Source organism: Theobroma umbraticum, unplaced genomic scaffold, assembly GCF_002168275.2.
Source record: "Theobroma umbraticum cultivar Fairchild unplaced genomic scaffold, ASM216827v3 scaffold_4.1, whole genome shotgun sequence".
In the NCBI taxonomy this organism is placed as follows: Eukaryota; Viridiplantae; Streptophyta; class Magnoliopsida; order Malvales; family Malvaceae; genus Theobroma; species Theobroma umbraticum.
The window spans coordinates 6,725,265-6,748,831 of NW_018397258.1; the positions used below are offsets into that span (position 1 = coordinate 6,725,265).

The window sequence follows — 23,567 nt, forward strand, 5'->3', positions numbered from 1 at the left end:
TAATATACTATCTATTCGATACGTATACTTGCATAGTATAATTTTAACTGACACCACCATCACACCAAGTGTTGTACTCTCGTCAAGCTTAGTCGTCCATTTTGCTCGTTTTACCCCTCCATCATCTTCATTTGTCATAATTTTTTCATGTTCCAACCTTGTAAAAGCACCCTGTCTCAAAAGGAAACCACCAAAGGAAGTTAAGTTGGGTAAAACTCCATTCATCATTCTAATAATCTAATTGAGGGATCTATAATAATTATGGAGTTTTTTAGTTACCGATAAAACATCAAAGATGGTGATCTTATCCTCGTCTTACGCTACACGAGAATTCAAAGTGGCCAAAGACTAAAAAGTGGCACTAAACCCTCCAAGTGGTCTATCACAGCGAGTAATGGCTTTTATCTCAGCCGTTTGTATTGCCACTGCATCACTGCAATCGATTTGTCACTAATAGAGAGAATTATTGCTTTTAAAGCTTCTCCAATGGTAATGGGTTCTTGATAGGAAAATTCGTCCATTTGAAGTCTTTTTGGTTGTTCTTGCTAACTCATTTTTGTGTAGATAAAAGGCTTTCTTCCTATGGATTCAGACGGAAAAGTACTATAGAGCAAAAAAATTGGTTGTATGTTTAAAAGGTTATTAGAGGTGTATGATTGTATATAGAGTTCTTTTTATAAATAGGCCCATGCATAAGGTGTTTTTGAAAATAGGCTTCCTTATAATTTTAATTGTTTTTAATCAAGAGAATTAAAATTAAAAAAAAATTACCCTTAATGAAACTGACCTATTTGTTTGACTTTGCGTCTCAACTTGAAACTATTAATAGGTCAAGTATGTTTACAAGGTGTGTAACTCTTCAATTCTCATAGACAGACCATACATCTCTATATAAATAATTCTGTTGTAAGCATCCCTCATTGGTTCAACTTGTGAGCATTTTTTGCAACGATAGAAGCATTTTGGAGTAGGTTTTTTTTACATAAAGGTAGTTCAAATATTGAGCAATGAGAGAAAGTTCATATTACTAGGAGAAAGGTATAATATGTTTTTATTCTTATTTTTAATCATCTAAAAAAATGTTTTTAGGACTATTGTTATTCTTCATAAATGTAGGCATATTGCTTATTCATATTGATATTCTTGTTGTTTGAAATTGTTGAATATAAACATGAAGTTAGTATTATTAGTGTTTTTGTGGTCAAAAAGTGACAGAGCATGTGTGGCTGGTTGATATGTATGCATTATCATTTTTTTATAAAAATTGGGTTTAAGATTTAAGTATTGTGTGATTGAGGGCTTACATACGTGGTTGACACCTTACGCATGATTGGATTTTGGCATGGCATCACTTAGAGTGTACGTAATTATGTTAGGTACTATTTTTAGGGTTTAACATTGAGTGACTGGTTGATATGTCATTGTATGAATATTGTTCAAGCATGGCATTACTTAATGTATACGTGATTAGTTTAGTTGTTCTTAGCATTGCGTGACTTATTGATAGGTCATTGCATGACTTCTTATAAGGCATTGCATGACTGTTATCTATATGAAAGTGTACGAGTGTTATAATTGTATGAAATTTATCTATATAGCATTGCATAACCAACGTTACGTTCATTATGTATTATTTTGGGTCAACTGTAATGCTTTAATATGTATATGTTGATTTACTTAATAATCCATGCTCGACATCTGCATTAATTATTCTATTTCATGGTTGTCTTAAAATAGTTAAAATTATTGTGAGGGTCATTTTTGGAGTGAGCTTATGAGGAAGGCTATTTCTTATAAATTCCTATTGTTTTTTTAATCTACAATGATCATATTAACTAAAATGAAAATGTTATCTGTTTTATATTGCAGATGGTTAGAATAGGAACAGAACAGAATAATGTGGAATCTTTGTTTTATATGCTGAGGCATCGGTGGGGCTTTAATGCTGGCATTAACATCCACTATAGGTGGTTGTATCTGCATATGATACGTGAGATGCTGCGTAAAGTAAATGAGTTGGAAGCCTTGAAGAGAACATGCTTTGGACATATGATGGATGTCAAATTAGAGAAGAGTTTATTCTGTGCTAGTATCATTTACAACCTAATGCTATGTAGAATCAATGAACCCTACACCATCAAAGGTGAGTTATGGTTTGCCATAAGCAAAACGAAAGCCCGATTCTCGAAGAGGGAGTTCTACCTAGTGACAGAACTGAAGTTAGGTACCTTATCGGCCTTTATTTCATTCCTTATAAGGCCATCCTTGGAGGAAATCATCAACGATATTAGGGATCAGGGAGCGAGGTGAAAATACAACAAGTTTTAAAGACGTTCAAGGGAAGACAGTTTTAACAAGAGGGAAACGCGACCAAGATGGGCCTTTTCTTGATCGCGAGTAATGTTTTATTCGGACAAGACTACAGATGATTAGTGATTTTATGGTTGTTATTGTTGGTCGAGAATATCGACGATTGAAATGCATTCCCATAAGGCACATATGTTTGGAGTCTGACTGTCGATTACTTGATAAGGGGTTTCGAACCTCCAACAGTGTGAGTAGCAGAGAAGAAACGTTATTACCTCTACAAATTTATATGGGGGTTTCAGTGTGCTATACCCTAATGTTTTTCATTATTCTTTTTGTATAAGATTTTATGAGGTGAGTAAAATGTTTTACAACTGATGTGTAGTTTTGGGTGTTGGAAGCAATTCCTGATATTTGAAGTTTATTTGGAAGGCAACGCCTGTTTGGATAGGTTTGTCCAAGAATGCTAGAATGCTAAAATGGCACTGTGACGAAAGGCTTATAGGCTTCCACGTCAATATTACAGGTTTGGAGAGAAAAGGCAAGGTGAGTAAAGAAACCATATTGTTTTTATTTTATTTAATTATATTTTTTTGTCATAAGGTAGCTAGGTTTCAATCTAATGGCAATGTATGTTTTGGTGCAGTTGTAAGCAGTCGGGACCTTGGAGCTAACTACGGAAGAGATGTTGACCGCATATTGGGTCGACATTGAAGTTTTTTTTATTTTTTTATATAATTGGAGGACGAAGGATTCGAACTCTGCTCTTTAGGTAGGGCGATAATGCACCAACCAATGAGCCAAATGCTCAGGTACGAGCCGACATTGAAGTTAATATCTTCGAGGGGCAACAATATATTCTATTATGGAAGTTGGAGGGTCAGTTACAATTCGGTCCTTAACAAAGGAGGAAGATAATGGATCGTAAATAAAAAAGTACGGTAAGAAGATGTGTTAAGTGGAATTGCATCATGAACGATGAGGTCCATGCCCAGTTCACTGCTGCTGAGGCGCTTGATTCTCCTCTTATTGTTCCTCATGCTGCTGTTACTGTGACTCCTCACACTGCTTCTCCTTTTGCTTCTATTGTTGCCCTAATGCTCAAACGCGCAACCCGCCACTGCATTCTCAAATGACTACAATCTTTAAGTGAGAGATGCATCAGATGTGGACATATTGGAAGAAGGACCTATAGTTAATGTGGATAGAGATGCAAATGGACATGCAAATGCAGATGCAGTCATTCCAGATAGAGGTTGAGTGAGACATGCAGATGCATATGCATGCAATGTAGTTGGAGATCCAACGGGACATGTAGTTGGTAATGCAGTTAATGCATCTGGATATCCAGCAGTCACTACAAGGACTAGAAGATCGGATTGTTAGTCGGCTGATCAACCATTATAAGGTATGAGCTTTTATCTTTTTTCATTGCATGAGTTATTACATGTAAGATGTATACACTGTTTTAATGTGTTTGACTTTTTTTATTGTACAGAGTCGGTCGATGGATAGAGAGGATGGTGCACGTAACAAAGAGGGCAACAATATTAGGATTGATCTTGATGAGGTAGGTGGCATAAATCAAGCAATTGCATCAGCTCCAAGCTGACCTCTTGTTGCCTTGATCGAAGATCATCCTATCTGTAGTCCAACTAAAATTTTCCTACATCTTACTTCTATCTCAACTCCACCAGAGGCCCCCTAGGATTATCTGCGCACACCTTCTCTTGAAGCTCCACCTTTACCTCTAATCGAAGAGGCACCTCATCTTGCAAGTAGTCCAACTACAACTTCCCCACATCCGGACTTCTCAATCATAACTGTTTGGAAGGATATTATATCTACTCCCGAAATAATTTAACAAATATCAACAAATTAATTTAAATATCTTCATACATATAGAGACTCACTACTCATTTCACAAATAAAATACATGACCATGTATCGATTGCGTTATCTTATCAATATCCATATTTTGTGTGATAAAACTTTCAAATAAAAACTAATTTTAAAAAAATACTTCAATATAATAAGATTCTCATAATTATAATTTTTTATACTATATTTAACAAAGCATGTAATATTTCATAAATTTTATTTTTAGTAAATCTATATATATATAATTTAAAAAATATTTATAAATAATAAAAATTATATAAAAATTTTAAAAAATATCTTTTATAAATAATTAATAAATATTGTATTTCTATACAATCAATTACCTTCTTTTAATAATACCTAAAAAAACACTCAAACTACTCCAGCATCACTGGAAAAACAAAATTACAAAGTTAAACAACTTAAAACTTAAAAGCTTTCAAAACACCCACAAAACTTATAAAGCTCTAGTTAGTTTCGATGCTGCTTTTCTGCAGCTCTAGCCTTTTATGGCTTCTTTGTATAACAAGTTATTAATGAAATCATCTGTACGTTTCCAAAAAAAAAAAACTTATAAAGCTCTCAAAGCACCCGCAGCTTCAAAACACTAAACTAATTTCTAAAACTTAAAAATCTATTTTTATAATAAAAAATTTCACCTACTTTTTAATAATATAAATCCAAAGTAAAACAAAAACAAATCTCAACTGAAACAAAAAATTAAAATTACAGAACTACTCAATTTTACATGCAAATTAAAATATTAATCGAATAAAATTTTAAATTGTAGCCTAAACAAAATGTAAATATTCAACTATATTCATTTATATTATCTTCGAAATAGCTTGCAGTTTACTATGAGCTACTGTTATTCATTTATATTATCTTGGAAATGGCTTGCAGTTTACTATGGGCTACTGTTATTATGGGATAAGCAAGTTTTTTTTTTTTTTAAATAGTTGAGGAAAGGAGATGATATACTCTGTAAGAAGGAGATCATGATGAGTAAAATGCTCAAATACAAGCAAATTTCAATTACAATACTTCTACCATAAAACTGCTTCGATACAAGAGTTTCGAACACGTTCGACACAAAAGGAAACTTAAAAACTGCTATTTAAGATATACATGTAACACACATTAGTCCGAGATGAACTCTATCGTTACAAAATTTGGAATATATAGCGGTCTTGTAACATGAGCTACTATAAGAAATACACACGAAAGCTTCATGGCGTGTCATCCCGATTTACCCTAGCAGCTGTGGCCATGGTATCCGCCACTCCACCGGGCGTGGGTGTCATGTCAGGCTTGTTTCTCAGCTCCGAGCCTGTCAGTCCATCAGCATCTTCACTTGTCACCGCTTTATCTTGAGGCAATTTTGAAGAAACATCCTGTCCCAAACAAAATTGTCAGGAAAGACGAATTGGGAAAAATTATTAGTCTAGCTAATTATGTGAAGGGCAAAGTATATATGAAGTCTTAGTTACCGATAGAACATCGGATATCGTCATCTTGTTATAATCATAAGACACACGGTCATTGAAAGTGGCAGCAGCTTGAGCTGTGGCGCCAAGGCCTCTACGTTGGGTCACATTGCTGCCAGCAGCTCTCACCTCAGCCACACGTATTGCGGCAGCATCACCTTGATGAACCGGTTTATCGCCAACAGAGATAGCTGTTGCCTCCAAAACTTCTCCAATGGTGATGCCATTATGATCAGCCGCACCCCTTGGAGTTGGAGATGTTGTCCAACCCTCATCCCCTCTAACTGGAGTTGGAGATGGAGAAGGGGTTATCCCTTGAGCATCAGATGGAGTGCACTGCCCTACAATCTGCTCGAGAAAAACAATCAATCTCTTACGACTTGCATATTATAATAATTGCATCGTGAGTTGAAAATGCAAGGAGACAAGAAAATATTTAACCTGGCCAGCTATAGCTTCAGCGACAACAACTTTTCCTTGGACGTCTCTCGATTTAGATACAGCAACGCCCACTCTTTCGACCATCTTATTGCCCTGGCCGGGACCAACAACACCGGACATCACATTTACATCAGTTGCAGATTGCATTACAGCGGCAGCACTGGCATCAAGCGTCTTCCCAAGCACTTGGTTCTCGGCAGTGCGCATGGTAGCTGCATCTCGTGGTGCAACTGGCTTAGATGCCAATCTACCAGTGACATCGAAAACATCGCCGTACTTGATAGCTTCCTGGTCGGAAGTTTGATCGCCTTGGGGCCTTCTTGGTTGTCTCTGGCTCATTTGTTTTAGTGGAACTGTGGATCAAAGACTGATGGATTTCGTGAGAAAACACTACGGAGGGTCGTGGTGGTGTATTAGGGTATATAAATGCGTAGTCCACGTATAATTAAGTTTAACACGTTTCAGCGAGGCAACAAGACATATGGAGCTTGGGTTGACAGATGGTGGTTGGGTACTTGAGTTTTCAAACTCGTCATAGTCTAACTCCCAAAATGCGACATATGGCAAGGTTAAAAGCTTAAGCTGAACCTGAGTTCGCCATTTGTTGTACACTTGGGCTGGGTCGGAGCATAGAGACTGGGAAGTAAAGGAAAAATGAAACAAGAAAGGAAAACCCTTCTCGCTCGCTCTTTTCTATTCTTTTCTTTTCATTTTTTTTTTCTCTTCATTGCTACATTTATTTTGATCACCAGCAAAAGTTGGTCAACAGCACATTAACTTATGTTTTGGGCATCGACCCCTGATTGTATTTGGCCTTTGGCCCATTATGGGCTCACTGCTGCATTTATTACCCCTGATTTGAATAAGAAAATGGTAGTCGATTATGAAATTAAGAAATTCTACCCTAGAGTAGATGTAATCTGAAAGATGACCTTTGATAATATTTTTTGGCAGAATCACATGGATTATGCATCTCTTTATTTTTACAAACAATGACTTATTTTTATCTCTTTATTTTTTGAGTTTGAACTAGTTAAAAAGTTTCTAGATTGAATTGATTTCTTAGTATTAGGGGGAGTCATTGAGATGTTAATTAATTGTTAAAAATTAAAATTCTTAACTTTATTTAAGTTACTTGATCCCCTACCATTTTATTTAATGCTTGTATTGCCACGAACTCAATTGAGTTTGACTGGTCCACCTCGCTCTGATTAAAAGCTCACTAATTTATTTATTCTAAATAAAGTTATGCTTTGTTTGAAATAAAGAATTTCAAGTAACTTTAGTGCATATATACTCTCAAAAAACCCTTTAGTGCACGTACCAAAAACATTGCCCATTCATCAAAAGCAAACGTGTGTGGGATCCCTCCATCATGTGAAAGCAATGATAATTCGCAATGCATCATAAGGCAGGTACATTCAAAGCCAACGCCAAGGGTCATCTTTCAATACATTGCTTAATAGCATCCACATATTTTTATATATTTTATATAAAAAAAATGTTCATAATTTAGGTGCATGTTACTAAAGAAAAGCTTCGTATCCTACCAAAAGATAACAATCATATTTTAAACAACATGTCGTCTTTGCCACCTACAAGTACAATGATCATATAAAAGGGAAGTCGCTCCTTATTGCTTTCCAAAGGGCAGAACCATCAATCCATTATTCAACCGCCATGAGCAGACCTGTAAAAGCCATTCTTTTTGAAAAATAAAGATTTTAACATTAAAAAGTTAAAGTAAATTATCTATTTCCTCATCTAATTTTTCAAAATTTCTATTTTGTTCACTTAAATTTGAAAGTTAATTATCAACATTTATAAGTGTTATTTTTAACTTTTTTAAAAAATAAATATTATTATTTTGATCCTTCAACCGTTTCAAAAATAACAAATATTCATAGATATTCCAAATAACCATTTATGTCAGCTGCCTTAAACAAGTGTACATGTCCACGTAACAATAAAAATTATTTTCAAAATATGACATGGCAAGAACAATTAATATGAATGGTATTCATGTAGTAAGAGCAGATGACGTAAAATGTCATGTGGAGGTCTGTTATTTTTTAATAATTGAATGATCAAAATAATAATACTTGTAACATTTAGTGATTAAAATGGTATTTTTTAAAAGAATTTGAACAATTAAAGTAAAAAATTTTGAAAAATTTAATGAACAAACAAGTGATTTGCTCAAAAGCAAATTAAAAACTAGCAAATTTTTTTTGAAGGGTGACTTTATTAGTACTAAGCCATCATGCCATCCAAAGTCTTTAATATTTTGCTAATGACTTTTATTGACATAATACATCAAGCTTGCGCATTAAGATAAATATATACAGAAACATAGGGAAACTGCTTTACAAAATTTATATTTCAAAAAAAAAATTATACTACATCAAACTAGTAGTTAACATACATGTACATGTATGTTTCGAAAAAAGAAAAAAAAACGTGTACATGTGTATATAGATATTTTGTATATATTACTTTTTTCAATTAAATGACAACTTGCAAAACAGTAAATAAAATTTTACAGGTAGGAACTTAGAACGGCTTAAATCGATTTTACGTGGCAAGGGTAGTTGCAGACAGAGAACCTGTTTCACCTGAGTCTCGCTTGTATCTTATTTATACTATCCATAATATACTCCTATATATTTTTTATGGTGATGTTGGGTGTACCGGTGTTGTACTGAACTTGATCCTTTTATGACAACATAAACTCAATGAGGAATCACAAACATATTCTATAATCAACAGCTTAACATTAAATAATGACTGTAATAAGAAAGATATTTCCTGCATAATCATGCAAAAACATGGTTGGGAAAAGAGGGAGTGGCAGTAGTAATAAAAAAGCCAAAAAAGAGATACACCCCCTACTTATTATAAGGAAATGAAGGACAAAAAAGAAGGTATTTGAAGAGGAAAAATAATATTCAATTATTATTGGATTAATGAAAGGTAAAGTGTACTTTGGCAATCTATAAAAGTAGGCAGTTTTGGTAAAGCCCTTCGGGGTTCAAAATAAAGCTCAACTAAACGTTTTCTTTGCCAGCTTTTCACATTTTGATCCCACCAAGCAAAGAACCACTTGATAGTTGATACTATTTTTCTTCAAAACTGATCAGACGGTGAAGGTTAAAAGAATGGGAAGATCCTGGCCCCAAGAACCGGCACGTGTTAGCTGGTGAATAGTTATCAAGAATCAGCGCCCTTTGCCCACTGCACTCCAACAAACCTTTATCATCCCTAGCTTTTGTCCTGATGCTGAGAACCATGTCCATTTGCTTCTACTTTTATGGGTCCCACATATCCGGCCTTTCCTCTTTTTTTACCAAACTACCCTTGAGCTTTTTGCGTTTTTCCTTCTAATGTTCCGTTGAATGGGACAACTTACTAACCAAGTTGATCAATGTGAACAATGCAGGGGTAGCTAAATGACTATAGTGTCCTTCTATTATTTGGTGGAATAACAGATGGAGTGCAAATTGCGATATAAATAAATTAAGGAAAGTATTAAATAAAAGATATTGAAGCAGTGTTATTTATTTAAAATAACATTATTTTTTTGTGTTTTAGTTATCAAGAACAAAAACACACAGAGAAGTGAAGAAATTTACTACTGCGATTTTGATTAGCTAAACAACCGACATTTTCATAAAGTTGCACATGCTAACTGCTATACTCTTTATTGTTTATTTAGTTGCACGTGTTCTGTGTTAAACAAAATGATCTTGTATTCCAAAATGGTACATACGCTACTTTTTCATTCAAAAATGTCTTCTTAGGTCTTCATCTTCTCCCTTAAGCAATCAACTTTTGTTTTATTCAATGAAATAGTTTAAAATGATCGTCAATATACATTGCATGATAAGGATTTTGAGTGTACATTCTCAAACTTTAAGAGTTTCAAAGATTTTGATGCACAAATATGGAATAGCGATGTGTATTGCTTCCATGGATGTCATATTATTTTGGGACAAATCTCATCTTCATTATGATAAATTTTGTAGGGGCCAAAAGAGGTTTGGGGAAGTGAATAATGAAAGGCGGTGTAGAAAGAAGTTGTAAACAGAACCAGAATTGGCAGGTGAATCGGAATCCTTATAAGATTTTTACCATGTTTGTCAACAATCGGCCACCTGGGGTGGGTCGACGATGGTTAGGCAGAATTGGTAGCCAGTTCTGTCAAGTGCTGAATGTGTTTATTCCTAGAAAATGTTCTAACAGGGGTAGACGTTTTGGTTTGCTTAGATATGGGGTTTTGACAAAAACATCGGCGGTAGCTTAGAGATTGAATGGTGAATGGTTGTTAGGTTACCGTTTCGGAGCTAACATGGCATGCTTCAGCCCTCGAGCGTCTTTTTGGAAGAAACATGATGTTCGAACAAAAAATATTTTTTTTACTATGTACTTGCTATATTCTCAAGAGCATCCTCTAATTTTTGTTAAATTAATTAGTTTAATAATGCTCAAAGTTAGGCACTATTTTTCCTCCTTTCAAATTAAAGGGTCTAGGACTTAAACCTCATAATATAATTTTTATTGGTCTTTGATCATCCTCTTTCTTAGTTCTCATTTCAAGAATCAAATGGTATATAATTGAATAAATTATTTTTGACTTGGTGGATACAACATATAATCTGATCATGAATGATCATATATAATTATGTTTCAATAGTAATTTTACATTATGCTTATCATGTAACAAGTCTTGATGTTTGTGAACATGATATATGATTTGTCATGGACAATTATCTGTAATTTTATAAGAGTATTTATTTTTTAATGTTATTTGATATTGGTTTAGCCCTCTCAACAAAAGTTGGCTAATTCCACCCGTGTGGAAACAAATGAACTAAGGTCTCATCAACAATTTAAACATGTATTAAAGAATTACCATTTGATTAGAAAAATCATTCAACGAGGTGACATAAAAATTGAGCGTGTGCCCATAGAGGATAATTTAGCAGATCCTTTCATTAAGGCATTATCCCAACAGAAGTATGATCGCTACATGACCACTCTTGGCAGCAAGAAAACCTCATGACCACTCCTGGTGTTATTCTTTATTGTATCTTGTGTGAATCACCATTGAAGGTCGGACAGCTTGAGGTTTGCAACAGCTCAAACTTGGTGGAAGATTTTTTGAGACACAAAGTTTTGTGAAGCCACAAAAGTATAACAAACTTTTACCAAATAGCTAGGATTAATTAGTATTAAACAACCAAATATAATCTTGTTATGGAAAAAGTTTTCATTTTTTTTTTTTTTTGCAAATGGTAAATTGTTTGCATGGCTTTTCTGAGCACAAACGCCATGAGGGGAAGGTGGTGGTGTAAGTTTGTAGAGAAAGGTTACTTGATGTTACTGTTGTTGTTGTAGGTTGTATAGAATTGTAGATGGTGGGCTTGCTGAATGTAGAGGTTGAGGATAAAAGGGGCCTATATACCGCCATTAGGTTAGTGTTGTTGATTCATGATGTTGCAGGTAATCTCTTGACAAGGTCTAGTGTTGACAAGGTAAAAATATCCTTCATTAAAGGCTAAGGATCAACCCTTCCTCTTTAAAATGATGATCCCTCTGAACTCAAGAGCCTTTTATCTCATGCGGCTTGGTAGGGATCGACTTCCCTCTTTTAAAAGGTTGATCCCTTCTAAAAAAAATTGAAACAAGGGATCGACCCCCTTTTGTAAAGGGTCGAACCTTGGAACACGATAGACCAGCCTTTAAGGCGCACAATGGTTAGTTTTAGCATTTAATGATCTCCAACAACTCTAAAAAGCTCTTAAGCTATAAATTGAAGCTCTCTACCACATTTATTAAAGAAGAAACTCCAAAAACAATCTCTAAACAAAAAAGCAACTAAAAATCTTCAAATCAACATTTCCTCTCCCTACATTCAAGTCTTCTTATATTAGAGCTTTGAGCTAAACCTTTTTACTTCATATTTATTACTCTTGATAATCTCTGTACCCATTAAGCACATTTGCCTTAAAATGGCTTTCTTGCTGCTCCTTACTTCATTTATTGTACCATTGACAAGGTTATGCTTCAATCATTAAAAGGTAGTGTTAGTTATACCTTAACCATTGAAAAAGTTGAGGTTAAATCTTAGTCTTGAAAAGGTTGTCGTAAAAGTTATGCTTAAACCTAAATAAAATAATTTTATTAGTGGATTTAAAACCCTTACTAAGATAAGGGTGAAGACGTAGACAAAAAGGCTGAATTTCTATAAAATATTTGTGCAAACAGTTTCCTTCTCTCAAACTCTCTCCTTGTTGAAAATAAATTTTTTTTTAGGAGTTTGTTATGTTAAATAAGCCTCAAAAAGGTTTTATTAACTTACAAGTATTTATCATCTCAAAACTTGCAAAAGTTTTCAAAAGTTCCAATTCATCCTCTCTTGAAATTTCACTCTATTTGAGCTTACTACACTAACAAAAATGGTGAATAATTTCAATGGGTCTTTGATTGACTAGGCTTGCGGCTCTCTTGTAGAAGGTATAACCATAACAAATATTTGAATTTTGCATTAATTTTAATCCCTATTTTGCACACTCTTGAAGGTCTTTAAAAATGTGATAAAGTTTTATGAATTTTCATCAAATGATATAACTCAAGTGTCAACTAGCATGACTTACACAATGAAACCAAAGGTTCACGCAGCCACTTCTGTGGGAACCTCCTTAGGGCCAAGATTCTTTCCTTGGCTCCCCTTTTAAGTTATATCCATGAAAGCATTTAAAACCACTAATTTATCGATAAATTTGGTTATTTCTACATGGAAATTGTTTGTTTTTTTTTTAAAAGAATGGAAATTGATCGTTACTATATATTTGACACTTTAGTAAAAATTCAAGATATAAGATAGTAGTATAACATTTGAAAACAATTTTAATGGACTTTTAAAATGCTCTTCCAATGTGTTTTCATACTTGGTATTTTATTTTCAAGTTTTAAGAAGTAGAAACAAGTCCATACATATAAAAAAAAATAAAAGCACAAATGGGAGTATTTCAAATATAAAATCCAAATCAAACATACTTATTTTCTTTAGATGAATAGTTTATTTTATTTGTCTGTTTATACTCATATTGTTTATCCTTTCAAAGAGAGGGAATAAAAATGATTCCGAGGGTAAAACAGACATGTAACAACTCATAGTTTTCCTTCCCATCCCATGCGTCAAAAGAATAATAAAATGTCAAAATCGTAAATCGGGTCAAAACGAGGCCCATATTTTTTTCCTCTAAAAATCTCAGTAAAACGGAGGAGCACACAGTACATGTACGATATTTAAATATAACTGCGACAAAGTCCTTTCAGATCCGTGGGATTCTGCTTCTTCTCTTCCTCTCTTACCCTCTCTTGGGTCTCATTTCCAGGGCGTTTTGATTTGAACCCCCCCCCCAAAAAAAAACCGCTTTCGTAAAATTAGTAGAAGCCAAAAAAAAAAAAGAACCCAGTAAAAATTTACATGAAATCATCGTTCACCAGAAGAAAGAAGGAAGAAGAAGAAGAAGAAGAAGAAACTCTCACTCTCTTTTCAGATCTAACAATATCAGATCACTTCACTCTTATAATTTCTGAAGGGCCAGCCTTTTGCCGGTAATTTTCCCACTCCCAAGCTTCTCCCGAGAAAATGACTGTCAAATTTTTGTTTGCTCTTAATTTAAGGTTTGGGGTTATTATTTGCCTGTCAGTTCTCAAAGTTTTCCTTTATTTTCGTTGTTTTTACAGTTTGATGGTTGATGGTTGTGATCTACGAAGATCTTGTCTGATTCGAGGCAATAGGGTTGTGGGTTTTTGTAATTACCATGATTTTCCTTTGAATCTACGAAGTTTCTGATGCAGTAATTTTAGACAAAAAATTAAATCACTTTGATTTAAGTATCATGTTGTTGGATCTGTCATGGCGAAGATCTTAAAGTTCAAGGTGTCGTTTTGGGTATGATTTTAGCCCTCAAAGTTGTCACCTTTATTGTATTTCAGTGGTCTGTAGGGAGGATTTAGTGGATTTAGAAGTTGGGTTATCACAGGACCGAGTTGAATCGTTGAATTAGTGAATTTTGATCATCAAAATTAAGAGAAGTATGGAGACTCTTGTTGTGGTGGCGCAGCATAGAAATCAGTATTGTAGCAGGGTGAAGCCACATGGGCCAGCTCGATTTGGGTCATCACCATCTAGAAATTTCAGAGGGATTAACTGTAGGACTTTTCAATCTGGAGCAGGATTACTTCCAACCCCGTTTAAGTATAGTTCTACTCCTATACGCAAAAGGGCATCTTCCCCTCCCTCATCATCATCATCATTTTCCACATCATCTTCCTTGAAAACACCATCTCCTATAGTTGACGGAACACACTTGGAGACTACCAGGAAAAGTTCTCCTATTCCTATTAACAACAACAAAACCCCTGGAAATGATAAGTCTTTTAATGAAGAGATCTCTGGGGAATGTTTCCTGTACTCTGAGCTTTGGGCTGGACCTGCTTATTCCAATTCACCACCGCCTAGCTCTTTGCCAATACCCAAGTTCTCGCTTCGTGCAAAGAGGACCGTGTCACTTGATTTGCCTGCTTCTGACCCTGTTATTGATGTTCACCCAACTGCCAAGTCTGCACCTGCATCCCCCACCAGGGAGCTTAGCCCTTCTGTAGCAGAACTTTTTCGTAGTGCTGACTCTGCAACTAAGACTTTACGTCGCATTCTCAATCTTGAGAACACTGATGACTGAAAAGTGAAGGAGCTCTTCAGCTCCTGTAAATAAGTTTACTGTGCAAATTGGAGTTAGTTTTAGGTTGTATATAGATTGAATAAAATGGTTGGTAGCATGGGTCAGTATGAATTTGTTTAGCTTTCTTTGGGGGGTGGTAGGAGAGGAAGTAATGGCAATGGTAGGTCGACAATCTCCAGATTTGGCTTTTTGAATAATGATTTGTGAGAGTTTGGTGCTGGTTATGAAAATTTTTGTTAACAAGACGCACAAGTTATGTGATTATGGGCTCTGTAAACGTGGATAGAAGATGACTCGAGCTGTTCAGAAAGCAGGGAGCTTATCCTAGAATCCAAGATTGCCTGCACTCTTCTTTGTCATGAAATTGCACAGATAACTGCCTTCTTATCTCTTGGACTTAAAGGAAACTCACAGATAACTGCCTTCTTATCTCTTGGACTTAAAGGAAACTATGTACTTGTTGACATCTTACGATGCCAAGTCCTGGGTGGTTGGTCTCAGTTCAGTTGTGGACTTTTAACTAATATCTTCCTTTTGTATTAGGTACAATGTATATACTGTAGTCTGTAGAATCTCCACTAAATTGCTTCTGCAAATCCCTTAGGTTTCTGTTTTATTTTTTATCTCATCATTTTTATTTCCTTCGTCTCCAATCAGTGTCCGTTTCTAGTAGTCTAACTTTGATTACTCCCTTTGTTTCTTTTTTTAAGCCTTGCCTCAAGTAGCCTGCCTACATGATCTTTCATTTTCTTGTTACACTTTTCCTTTGTCCATCGTTGCCTGAATTGGCTGCTTAACAATCAAATATCCCCAATATACTCTTCTTTCTTTTAGTAAGGATTTCTCTCCTCTACACTCTGCTAGGGTGTTGTTCCTTCCTCACCATCTTTTTCTGTTTTTTAAAAGGGAAAAATGGGAAGGGGAAGTAAAGTGGTTATATGTCACTTCTGCTTCTGAATCTTGTTAGGTTAGTCAGTGTTGCCATGCCCGGTCGCAAGTGTTGTTTGTGTCTTGTTCGTCCTAGTGGGTAATGCCACTCTCTCACTGTAGTGTTCGTAGAGCCCATCTTTCTTGGAGATTGTTGACTGTGCCAAGCTACTTACAAGGTATTTTCTTTCCATGAAACTTTAGATTATTATGTTAGTTTACTAGAAAGTCTTTGCTAACTGTTGCTAATAATCTGCTCTATATTTTTCTACAGGGAGCTACTGGGATAAGTATTTTAGGAGGCTTTATTAAAGATGTTTTCGTGTTTAGATGTAGTCGCTAATGAAGTCTTGTAGGGGCACCTGTCTCAGAAATGTTTGTTATCGGTTTCTTACTTTCCAATGAGTTCTTGAAGCATTAGCTTTGTAGTTTTGGGCTTTGTAGTTTTGGACTGTGTTTTCTTTAAAGTGCAATGTTAATGTTCAGAGTTAAGTATGTTCTCTTAGGGGTGTTTGTCACTTGTATTTATGCATTATGGTGCTTAAGTATGTTGGAATACCAATCTATTGTGATGTTAAATTATCATAGTTGGCAAGTGCTTTGTCTTCAATCCTTCCTGGTAACTTGAGGACTTAGAAATGCTCAGGTTCTTTGTCAAAGTTTAAATGTGGGAGTGGAAATTGGGTTAAGGCCCTCCATAATTAATGAGTCCCTCTAATTTGTCTTAAATGATAAATTTGTTAATAATATACGTATCTATAAATATAAAATTAAATAAAGAATAAAATATATTAATCTATATATACCTCAAAGCGATGCACCCCAAACCCAACTCCGACCGGGCCTCTGATTATCAAAAAACCAACGCGATCCCAATTAAATGTCACTGGTTCCGTTTCTGGATTGTTCAAATTCAAATAATTTTAACTTTTTATATTGTTTTTTGTTTATTTATTTAAATTTATTAATAAGATACTTATATTTTATGAAAAATAAAAAATAATGCAAAAATTAATAAATTGGTTTGGACTAGGAATAATTTTGATATCACTTTATTAATAGAAGACAAAATTGAATTCAAAATATTAAAAGATTCAAGCAAACATTATGGTTTAGATTGATTTCCATTTTCTCTCTTCCTAAATTCTTTTGATAGACTATTTTCACATTTTAAGTTTTAATTGAAATTTTAGATATTTGAAATGAATATTTCACCTTAAAGGTAAAAACACTATTAATAAATATTATGAAATGATTAAAATATTTTTTATTAATTTAAAAAATTATTTTTATATTTAAAAAATAAAAAAGGGGGTGCTTCTCAGCTCCCTAAGAAAGGGGAGCACAAGTCGGTGCGCCCAAGGGAGGGAAGCGCTGATTTGGTGCTCCCCGCCCTTTGGGAGCACCGATCTCCCTTGGGTGTATTTTTTTTAGAAGTTAATAAAAAATTATTAAAAAATTATATAATAATAATTTTTAAAATAAATAAAGAATAAAATTATTATTTTAATATTATCATATTATTAAAATAATAAAATTATTAACATTTGACTAATTGTTGAATTTACGTGTAAAATGAAAAAAATTTTTAAAAAACAAAATATCTATTTAGAAAATTAATAAAATTACTTGAAAGTTCGATTAAAATTTAAGAAAGTAAAAGTACTTTACTTATTTTTTTTAATTATTCTTTGGAAGTGTGGCTGTGAGATCTATCTAACATTTATACGAGTGATGTTAAGATTTATATAAAGTTTAATTTAATTATTGATAGCAATTTACATTTAAATATTTTTGAGATTCATGTAATGTAAAATTAAAAAATTGTTAAGGAAATGATATTTGAATTCAAGTCTTCATAGCTGGTATAAAAGCATATGAATGGGTATCTGATCTGGGAATTGTTGTTTTCTTTATTCTCAAAATTGAGGAATAGAAGATTAGTCCGGCGAAGCTTTAGAAGCTATTCCTGCTGTGCTGAAAGGGTTGATAAATTCTAGTTCCTCCTTCTCTTCTTTATTCGGATATGGGGTTCCAAGTGTGAAACGAGCGACTCAATGTCTTCAGTTTTGATGCATTGGCTTGCAAGGTTATGTCTGAATAATGGTTGACAGTGAATCCAAATGTTAAAGCGATTTCTTCTGAACCATTCGATACGGTAGAAGTTATTAGCAAGATCTTGGCTTGTGATGGGTGGAGTTATTGACTTTAGGACAATGTTAATGTGCTTCCAAATCCTGTTTCTTAAGCTCACAAATAGATGATTGGTGATTAGGGTGTCGGAGGGAGTTATAAACGGTGTTTCTGAATACAAGAACATGTTCCCATGGCTTCCTCTGTTTTAAATTTAGAAACAGGGGCTCTAAAATTTCATTGTCCTTGTTGTTGTCGTCTCATCTCTTCTGGTGTCAACCAGCCAGTTGCCCGGGAACAATAATGGGGGTTGCCGCTTGCTCCCCAGTCCCCACCAAGTTTTTTAATTTTATTTTATCTGGCCAATCACAGATTTTGGTTCAATTTCAATATACTTGCAAATAACATGAAAAAGTAAAAAGAGTGAAGGGATCAGCAATCGATACAAAGGTCGAAGTCCATACGTGTCAATCTAATAATTGTGATGCACAATACATGACAAGGCATGTGCAGTTTGATAAACACTAATGCTCGTATAACGAATCGGGCCATCTTCAATCACTTTGAGAATTACTGCTTAGCTTGTCTTCGCTTCGCCCGGCCGACTGGACTCCAAAATTAATTTTTAGGACTTTGTCCCTTTCTCTTTCACCTCGGATAGTTTCAATTTTGATAGCTCAAATCCAGACGTGGAGGCATATTACCATGACTGTTGTGTTACTTTTTTTTTTTCTATAATAAAGTGATAATTTATATTATTTTAATTTTTTATATAAAAAATAAATTAAATTTATTTGATTTTAATAAAATAATAATATTATAATTATGATTTAATAAAGTATATTAAACTTCACACTCAAGCATTTAGTTTATTAATTAGTATATGATTTCTCTTTCAAAAAATATAACGTTCAAATTTTTTTTTTCAAATATATTTATATATATAAGTGTATTAGATTTCAATATTAAATATGAGTTTAAAAGTGTAAGCTCATATGAAAAGATCTTAAGTCTTATAATGGATAGGATTAAGGAATCACTACGTAAAAGAAATGATAGGTTTCTTCTTTTGTCTATACAAAAATATTAAGATTCTCATTTATTAGAGAATTAATAGATCAAGGAATAAGAAGATATTAATACACTTAATCTCAACAATTAATATGATCAATATCGATTTCATTATCAAATCATGTATTAAGAATCAAGTACCAATTTTGTATTTTAAATATCTGTTATGATATGTCTTGAATTAGTATAAATTAATTATACATAAAATTCACGTTTACAGATGCCATAAATCTGAAAACCTAGCAGTTGTTGATATTCTATGTCTAATTAGACTTTGTGGAGAATGCATTTAACACGCTACTAATGGATTCGAGCAGTCATCCTAACTTGAGGGGACGACGTTTATATTAATACCGTACCGTCAATAGTGTTAAACAGGCTTGGACTAGCCAGGTATCCATTGTTGTTATCTAAGAGAGCAGCAGAAGCGCTGCACTTTGAACAATTAGCCATAATTTTGAGATATCGAAGCTCAGGATTTGATGTAGAAAGACAACGAGAAGACAGGTTTACAGCCTGCTTTGTTGATATGCTAGATACCCAAGCTATTGCATTATAAATCTAGACATGTACATTCAATTCCTGGATGCATTATAAATCTACAAACTATCAAATAACTAAAATCGGGTTGGTTCTTTTCTTTGTAGCAACTTATTCTTCTATGGATGAATGAACAAATTCAATTATCCAAGAAAGAATGGAAGTGATTAAAGACGAGAGAAATATATCGGTTGAATTTGTGAAGTGGGGATAGAACTAGGTTGGCTGAGTCTGATGATAAAAATTAAGCAAGCTATTTGGCAATTTTCTGGGATAAACAAATCATATATAGATTGCAGAAAAGCGAGCTTCTGTCATTTATACTTCTCTGATGCCCTTTTTTTTTTCTTTTCTTGATAGTTATGTTAGAGTTTCTCAAAGCGATGCATTGTTACCATCAAGTTGCATTTCCAGCCATTTTATTGATCGTAACGTCTTTTTTGTAAAAGACTCATCTGCATTGTTCCCTTTTCTCAGAAAACCTAAGCATTCCTGCATAATTTGGTTTTGATTAAGAGCGGGTAGATAGCTCGTTGAGTGATGGATGGAATTTACTATTTTATGTTATAGCTGCTTTTTGATGCAGCTCCTCTAGAACTTCTCTAATCATGGTTATGGTAGTACCTAACCCTGTTAAAGGGTACAAATTCACACAACAATCACAGGAGTTTACCAAATTTGCTACTGCTTTGAACGAGTCTTATCTTGACTCATTGATATAGGAAATGAAAGTTGCTTTCTCTTCATTCGCCTAATACAAATTATCATCGCTATTACTGTTCTCACCATCATTATCATCATTATTATATTTCCTTTCTTTGAGAAAGGATGGGGTAAGAGGGACCTGGCAATGATGTGGATGGATAATTCACGTTGAAAAGCTTCTTTGTTACAATTTGAATATTTGGACTTATCTGTGCACAAGGGATCAAAGTTCCCAACCACTACTAATAGGTAATTGGTCCACTCCTCTAAGCATTGATCTAGAACGAGACTAGAGTTTGGATCTATCTCATTGAAAATGTCAGTTTCATATATCAAACTTCCATAATATAATATTTTCTTTAAGATGTTTCTTTCTCAACCCATATAGACAAAGTTGGGTATGATCGCCAGAAAAGTGATAAGAAACACAATAGCATGAGAATCTTCATCAGTGAAATAATTGGTTCCCCTGTTTAAATTATTTATGTATGATGATTGATGTAATTTTTCTTTAAAAAAATGCAGAACGATAAGGCAAGTTTTCAATCATGCATCAACACCTATTAAACAGCAAAGGGAAAAAAGCCCATCGGCAATAATTTAAACAAAATTAATTTAAGCCTACATTATCTCATCCTCTCTTATCTCTATCTGCAGGGGAGAGGGTTAAAGAAAAAAAAGAAAGAAAACTAAACACGACAAAGAAAAATAAGTAATATTAGCTAGCAATGTTTGGTTTATAGAATCAATCATCCGCAACAGAAAACAATTTCTCCAAGCAGTAATGGAAATCTTAATTCTCCTCTCCGTCCAGGAGCATTTCTTGATAGCGGCACTCCTGACTGCAAAAGGCTTTCTCACCTCTGCATTACAGTGTAAACAATTATCAGATTAAGCTTTTAAACCTAACAGAATCCAGTTTTATCAGATTAAAAAAAAAGGAAAAAATGGAAACGAACCTGTACATGTATATGTCAATTTTCTGTTCAAGATTCCTCTTGCAAGTGTGACAAAAGCTGAGGAAACTCTCTGGTGCCGACTTGGACTTATCCGGTAGCGTGCAATAGCTCTCTACAACGCAATTATCAAATATATGGGTGGTTTTGGGATTAGGCCCGTGAGATATCACGCATGTATAGTCCTCAGACAGCTCCATTTCCCTAACAGGAAGACATCCAGTGAACACCCGAGGAGAATCCTTTACATGGATACCAAAATCGGGAGAGGCAAATGCTGATGATAACTGTGAATTCCCGGTCTTGATTCCGAAATCAGTTGGAGATTTTGGAGTAGTAGTTGGAGAACGTAAAGATGATGGGAGTGGAGGTATCTGAACTCTGAGCTTGGTTCCAAACAAAACCATTTTGTTACTCGTCTCGCGAGAACTCTTATCCTCAATTGGCTTATCGTTGAGTGCATCGACTATAGCAAGACCAATTCCTTTTGAGTCTAATTTTTCAGGTAAGTGCTGCTGTTTGTTATTAGGTGAGAAAACTCTTGGGGATTTTGGCTGGTTTATATCTAAACCAAAGGGGCTACCAAGAGGAAATAATAGTTTGTTATCAAGGATTGAAGTAGGACTCTTGACAGCTTCAGTATCGGGGAGACCCTTTGTGGTGAAAGCTTTAAATCTTGGAGAACCAAAGAAAGATGGGATTGGTCTAGTGTAATTCTGGGCAGGGGATGATTGAGAGCTGTGATCAGCCATTAGAGCTTGCTTGCTGGTCACTGCTCTGGACCTATTCCTCAGCATAACTACCTCTTATCCGAAGTATATCAGGCCCCAGAGATTATAATATTAAACAACTGCCATAAAACAAAAATGAAAAAAGGAATCAGATTAATTAGGCACAAGGAACATGAGATTGAAAGGGAAGAGATGGAAAGTCAGAAAAGAAATGAACTCACTTGGAAATGATTAATGTCACACCACCTTGAATTGCTGCTTGCGCTAGTCGCAGAAACCACTTTTAGCTGTTCAAAAGTAGGTACGTAACAGAGAATAGAAAAAGGAAAACAAGTTCTCTGTTTTTCTGCTGAAACTCTACCTGGAAATCCCTCTCAAACCCTTACACACAAATCCAAGCAAGAATTTTTATTTCTAAAAAAGAAACGCACACTCTGGGAAATTCAAATGCTTCCTAAATCTCTGTAGCCTCCATAACAGAACAGTATAAAAGAAACAAAAAAACAAAAAATGTGGGTTTCCCTATTTGTCTCGTCTTTTGTCCTAGTTTCTTCGATAAACTGCTTCAACAAGGACAAGAATCGATACCCATCATAATAACCCGCATGCAAAGCACATGATCAAGAGCAGGCACAAACAACTGCTCTTGCATGCTTTTTACTGCAAAAAAATTGTATCTATGTATACTCCTGGGTGTTTCAGGAAAATATGGTAATAGATGTTTGCTACTCCCTATGAAAAGAAAACCATCATCACCATCAAGTAAAAGAAATTTTGAAAGATAAGCTTCGATCTTTTTCTCTCTCTGATGTCTGAACTTTTACTTTCTGTTAGTGGGCTCTCATTCTTGACATCGATTTCAGTCTGCCAACCTCTTCTTTATTCAGTTTATTCAGCCCTGCAAAATCGCCAGGAATTGGCAAAACTTTGCAAGAGAGAGAGGGAGAGAAAAGGTTAAGAGGAAAAGAAGAAAAAAAAGCTTTAGCTTAAAAGGGTATAGCTTTGTTTTGGGTGTGCCTTTTAAAGAGCGAGAGAGAGAGAGAGAGAGAGAGGGAAGCGTATGCATGAGAATTAATGGTTTTTGCGGTAAAAGCCTGAAAACGTCCAGCGGCAATAACCCTTTTATCTTTTTTTTTTCCTTTCAATACCCCTTTTTCTATTCTATAAAAAACTGAAGTGAGTTTTGTCCTTTAGTGGATAGAGTTTCAGAGCCCAGATTTTAATGGTATTTTGTCCTGACTTTCTTGCTGTGTTGTCAATCTTTCACTGTACTCGGCAGGCTTTCTGAATTTGGAAATAAACGCACGCACTCGTAGGAAATGATTATGATGTCACAGCTAATTAAATAGCTTTTCCTTAGTTTTCTTTGTTTTTTGCTTTCAAAAATTTACGGCACTGGTTTTGCCAACCCTAAACTGAATACTCTTTTTATCTTCAATCATATTCATTGCCTATGGTTGCCATGTCAAAGACAAGCGGAGGTCTTTTTTTACCAATGAAACGAAGTCAACAATGCCTGATGTTTGCAATGGTTTAGTCCAATTCCACCGGCTGATGAAAAGGATAAGAAACCTTTCTCAATAATAGTGATGATGTAACCAGAGAGTGATATTGAGCCTTTTTAAGTTTTGTTTA

At 34.6% G+C, this 23,567-nt stretch overlaps 3 protein-coding genes across 3 annotated transcripts; 1 reads left to right on the forward strand and 2 right to left on the reverse strand.

Moving 5' to 3' along the window:
- Positions 1 to 5,417: 5,417 nt before the first annotated feature.
- On the reverse strand, positions 5,418 to 6,654 carry LOC110414329 (late embryogenesis abundant protein D-34-like). Its single transcript, XM_021425454.1, has 3 exons — positions 6,117 to 6,654; positions 5,679 to 6,023; positions 5,418 to 5,582 (listed from the first exon to the last, which is right to left on the reverse strand). The coding sequence occupies exons 1-3, from the start codon at positions 6,453 to 6,455 to the stop codon at positions 5,418 to 5,420; spliced, it is 849 nt and encodes a 282-aa protein (XP_021281129.1). The 5' UTR covers positions 6,456 to 6,654.
- A 6,809-nt stretch (positions 6,655 to 13,463) lies between these two features.
- On the forward strand, positions 13,464 to 16,375 carry LOC110414328 (flocculation FLO11-like protein). Its single transcript, XM_021425453.2, has 3 exons — positions 13,464 to 13,739; positions 13,872 to 15,975; positions 16,071 to 16,375. Exon 2 carries the CDS (start codon positions 14,225 to 14,227, stop codon positions 14,867 to 14,869), a length of 645 nt encoding a protein of 214 aa, XP_021281128.1. The 5' UTR covers positions 13,464 to 13,739; positions 13,872 to 14,224; the 3' UTR covers positions 14,870 to 15,975; positions 16,071 to 16,375.
- A 4,446-nt stretch (positions 16,376 to 20,821) lies between these two features.
- LOC110413515 (FCS-Like Zinc finger 8-like) lies at positions 20,822 to 23,020 on the reverse strand. Its single transcript, XM_021424357.2, has 3 exons — positions 22,154 to 23,020; positions 21,205 to 22,051; positions 20,822 to 21,108 (listed from the first exon to the last, which is right to left on the reverse strand). Exons 2-3 carry the CDS (start codon positions 21,996 to 21,998, stop codon positions 21,039 to 21,041), a joined length of 864 nt encoding a protein of 287 aa, XP_021280032.1. The 5' UTR covers positions 21,999 to 22,051; positions 22,154 to 23,020; the 3' UTR covers positions 20,822 to 21,038.
- Between the last annotated feature and the right edge of the window lie 547 nt (positions 23,021 to 23,567).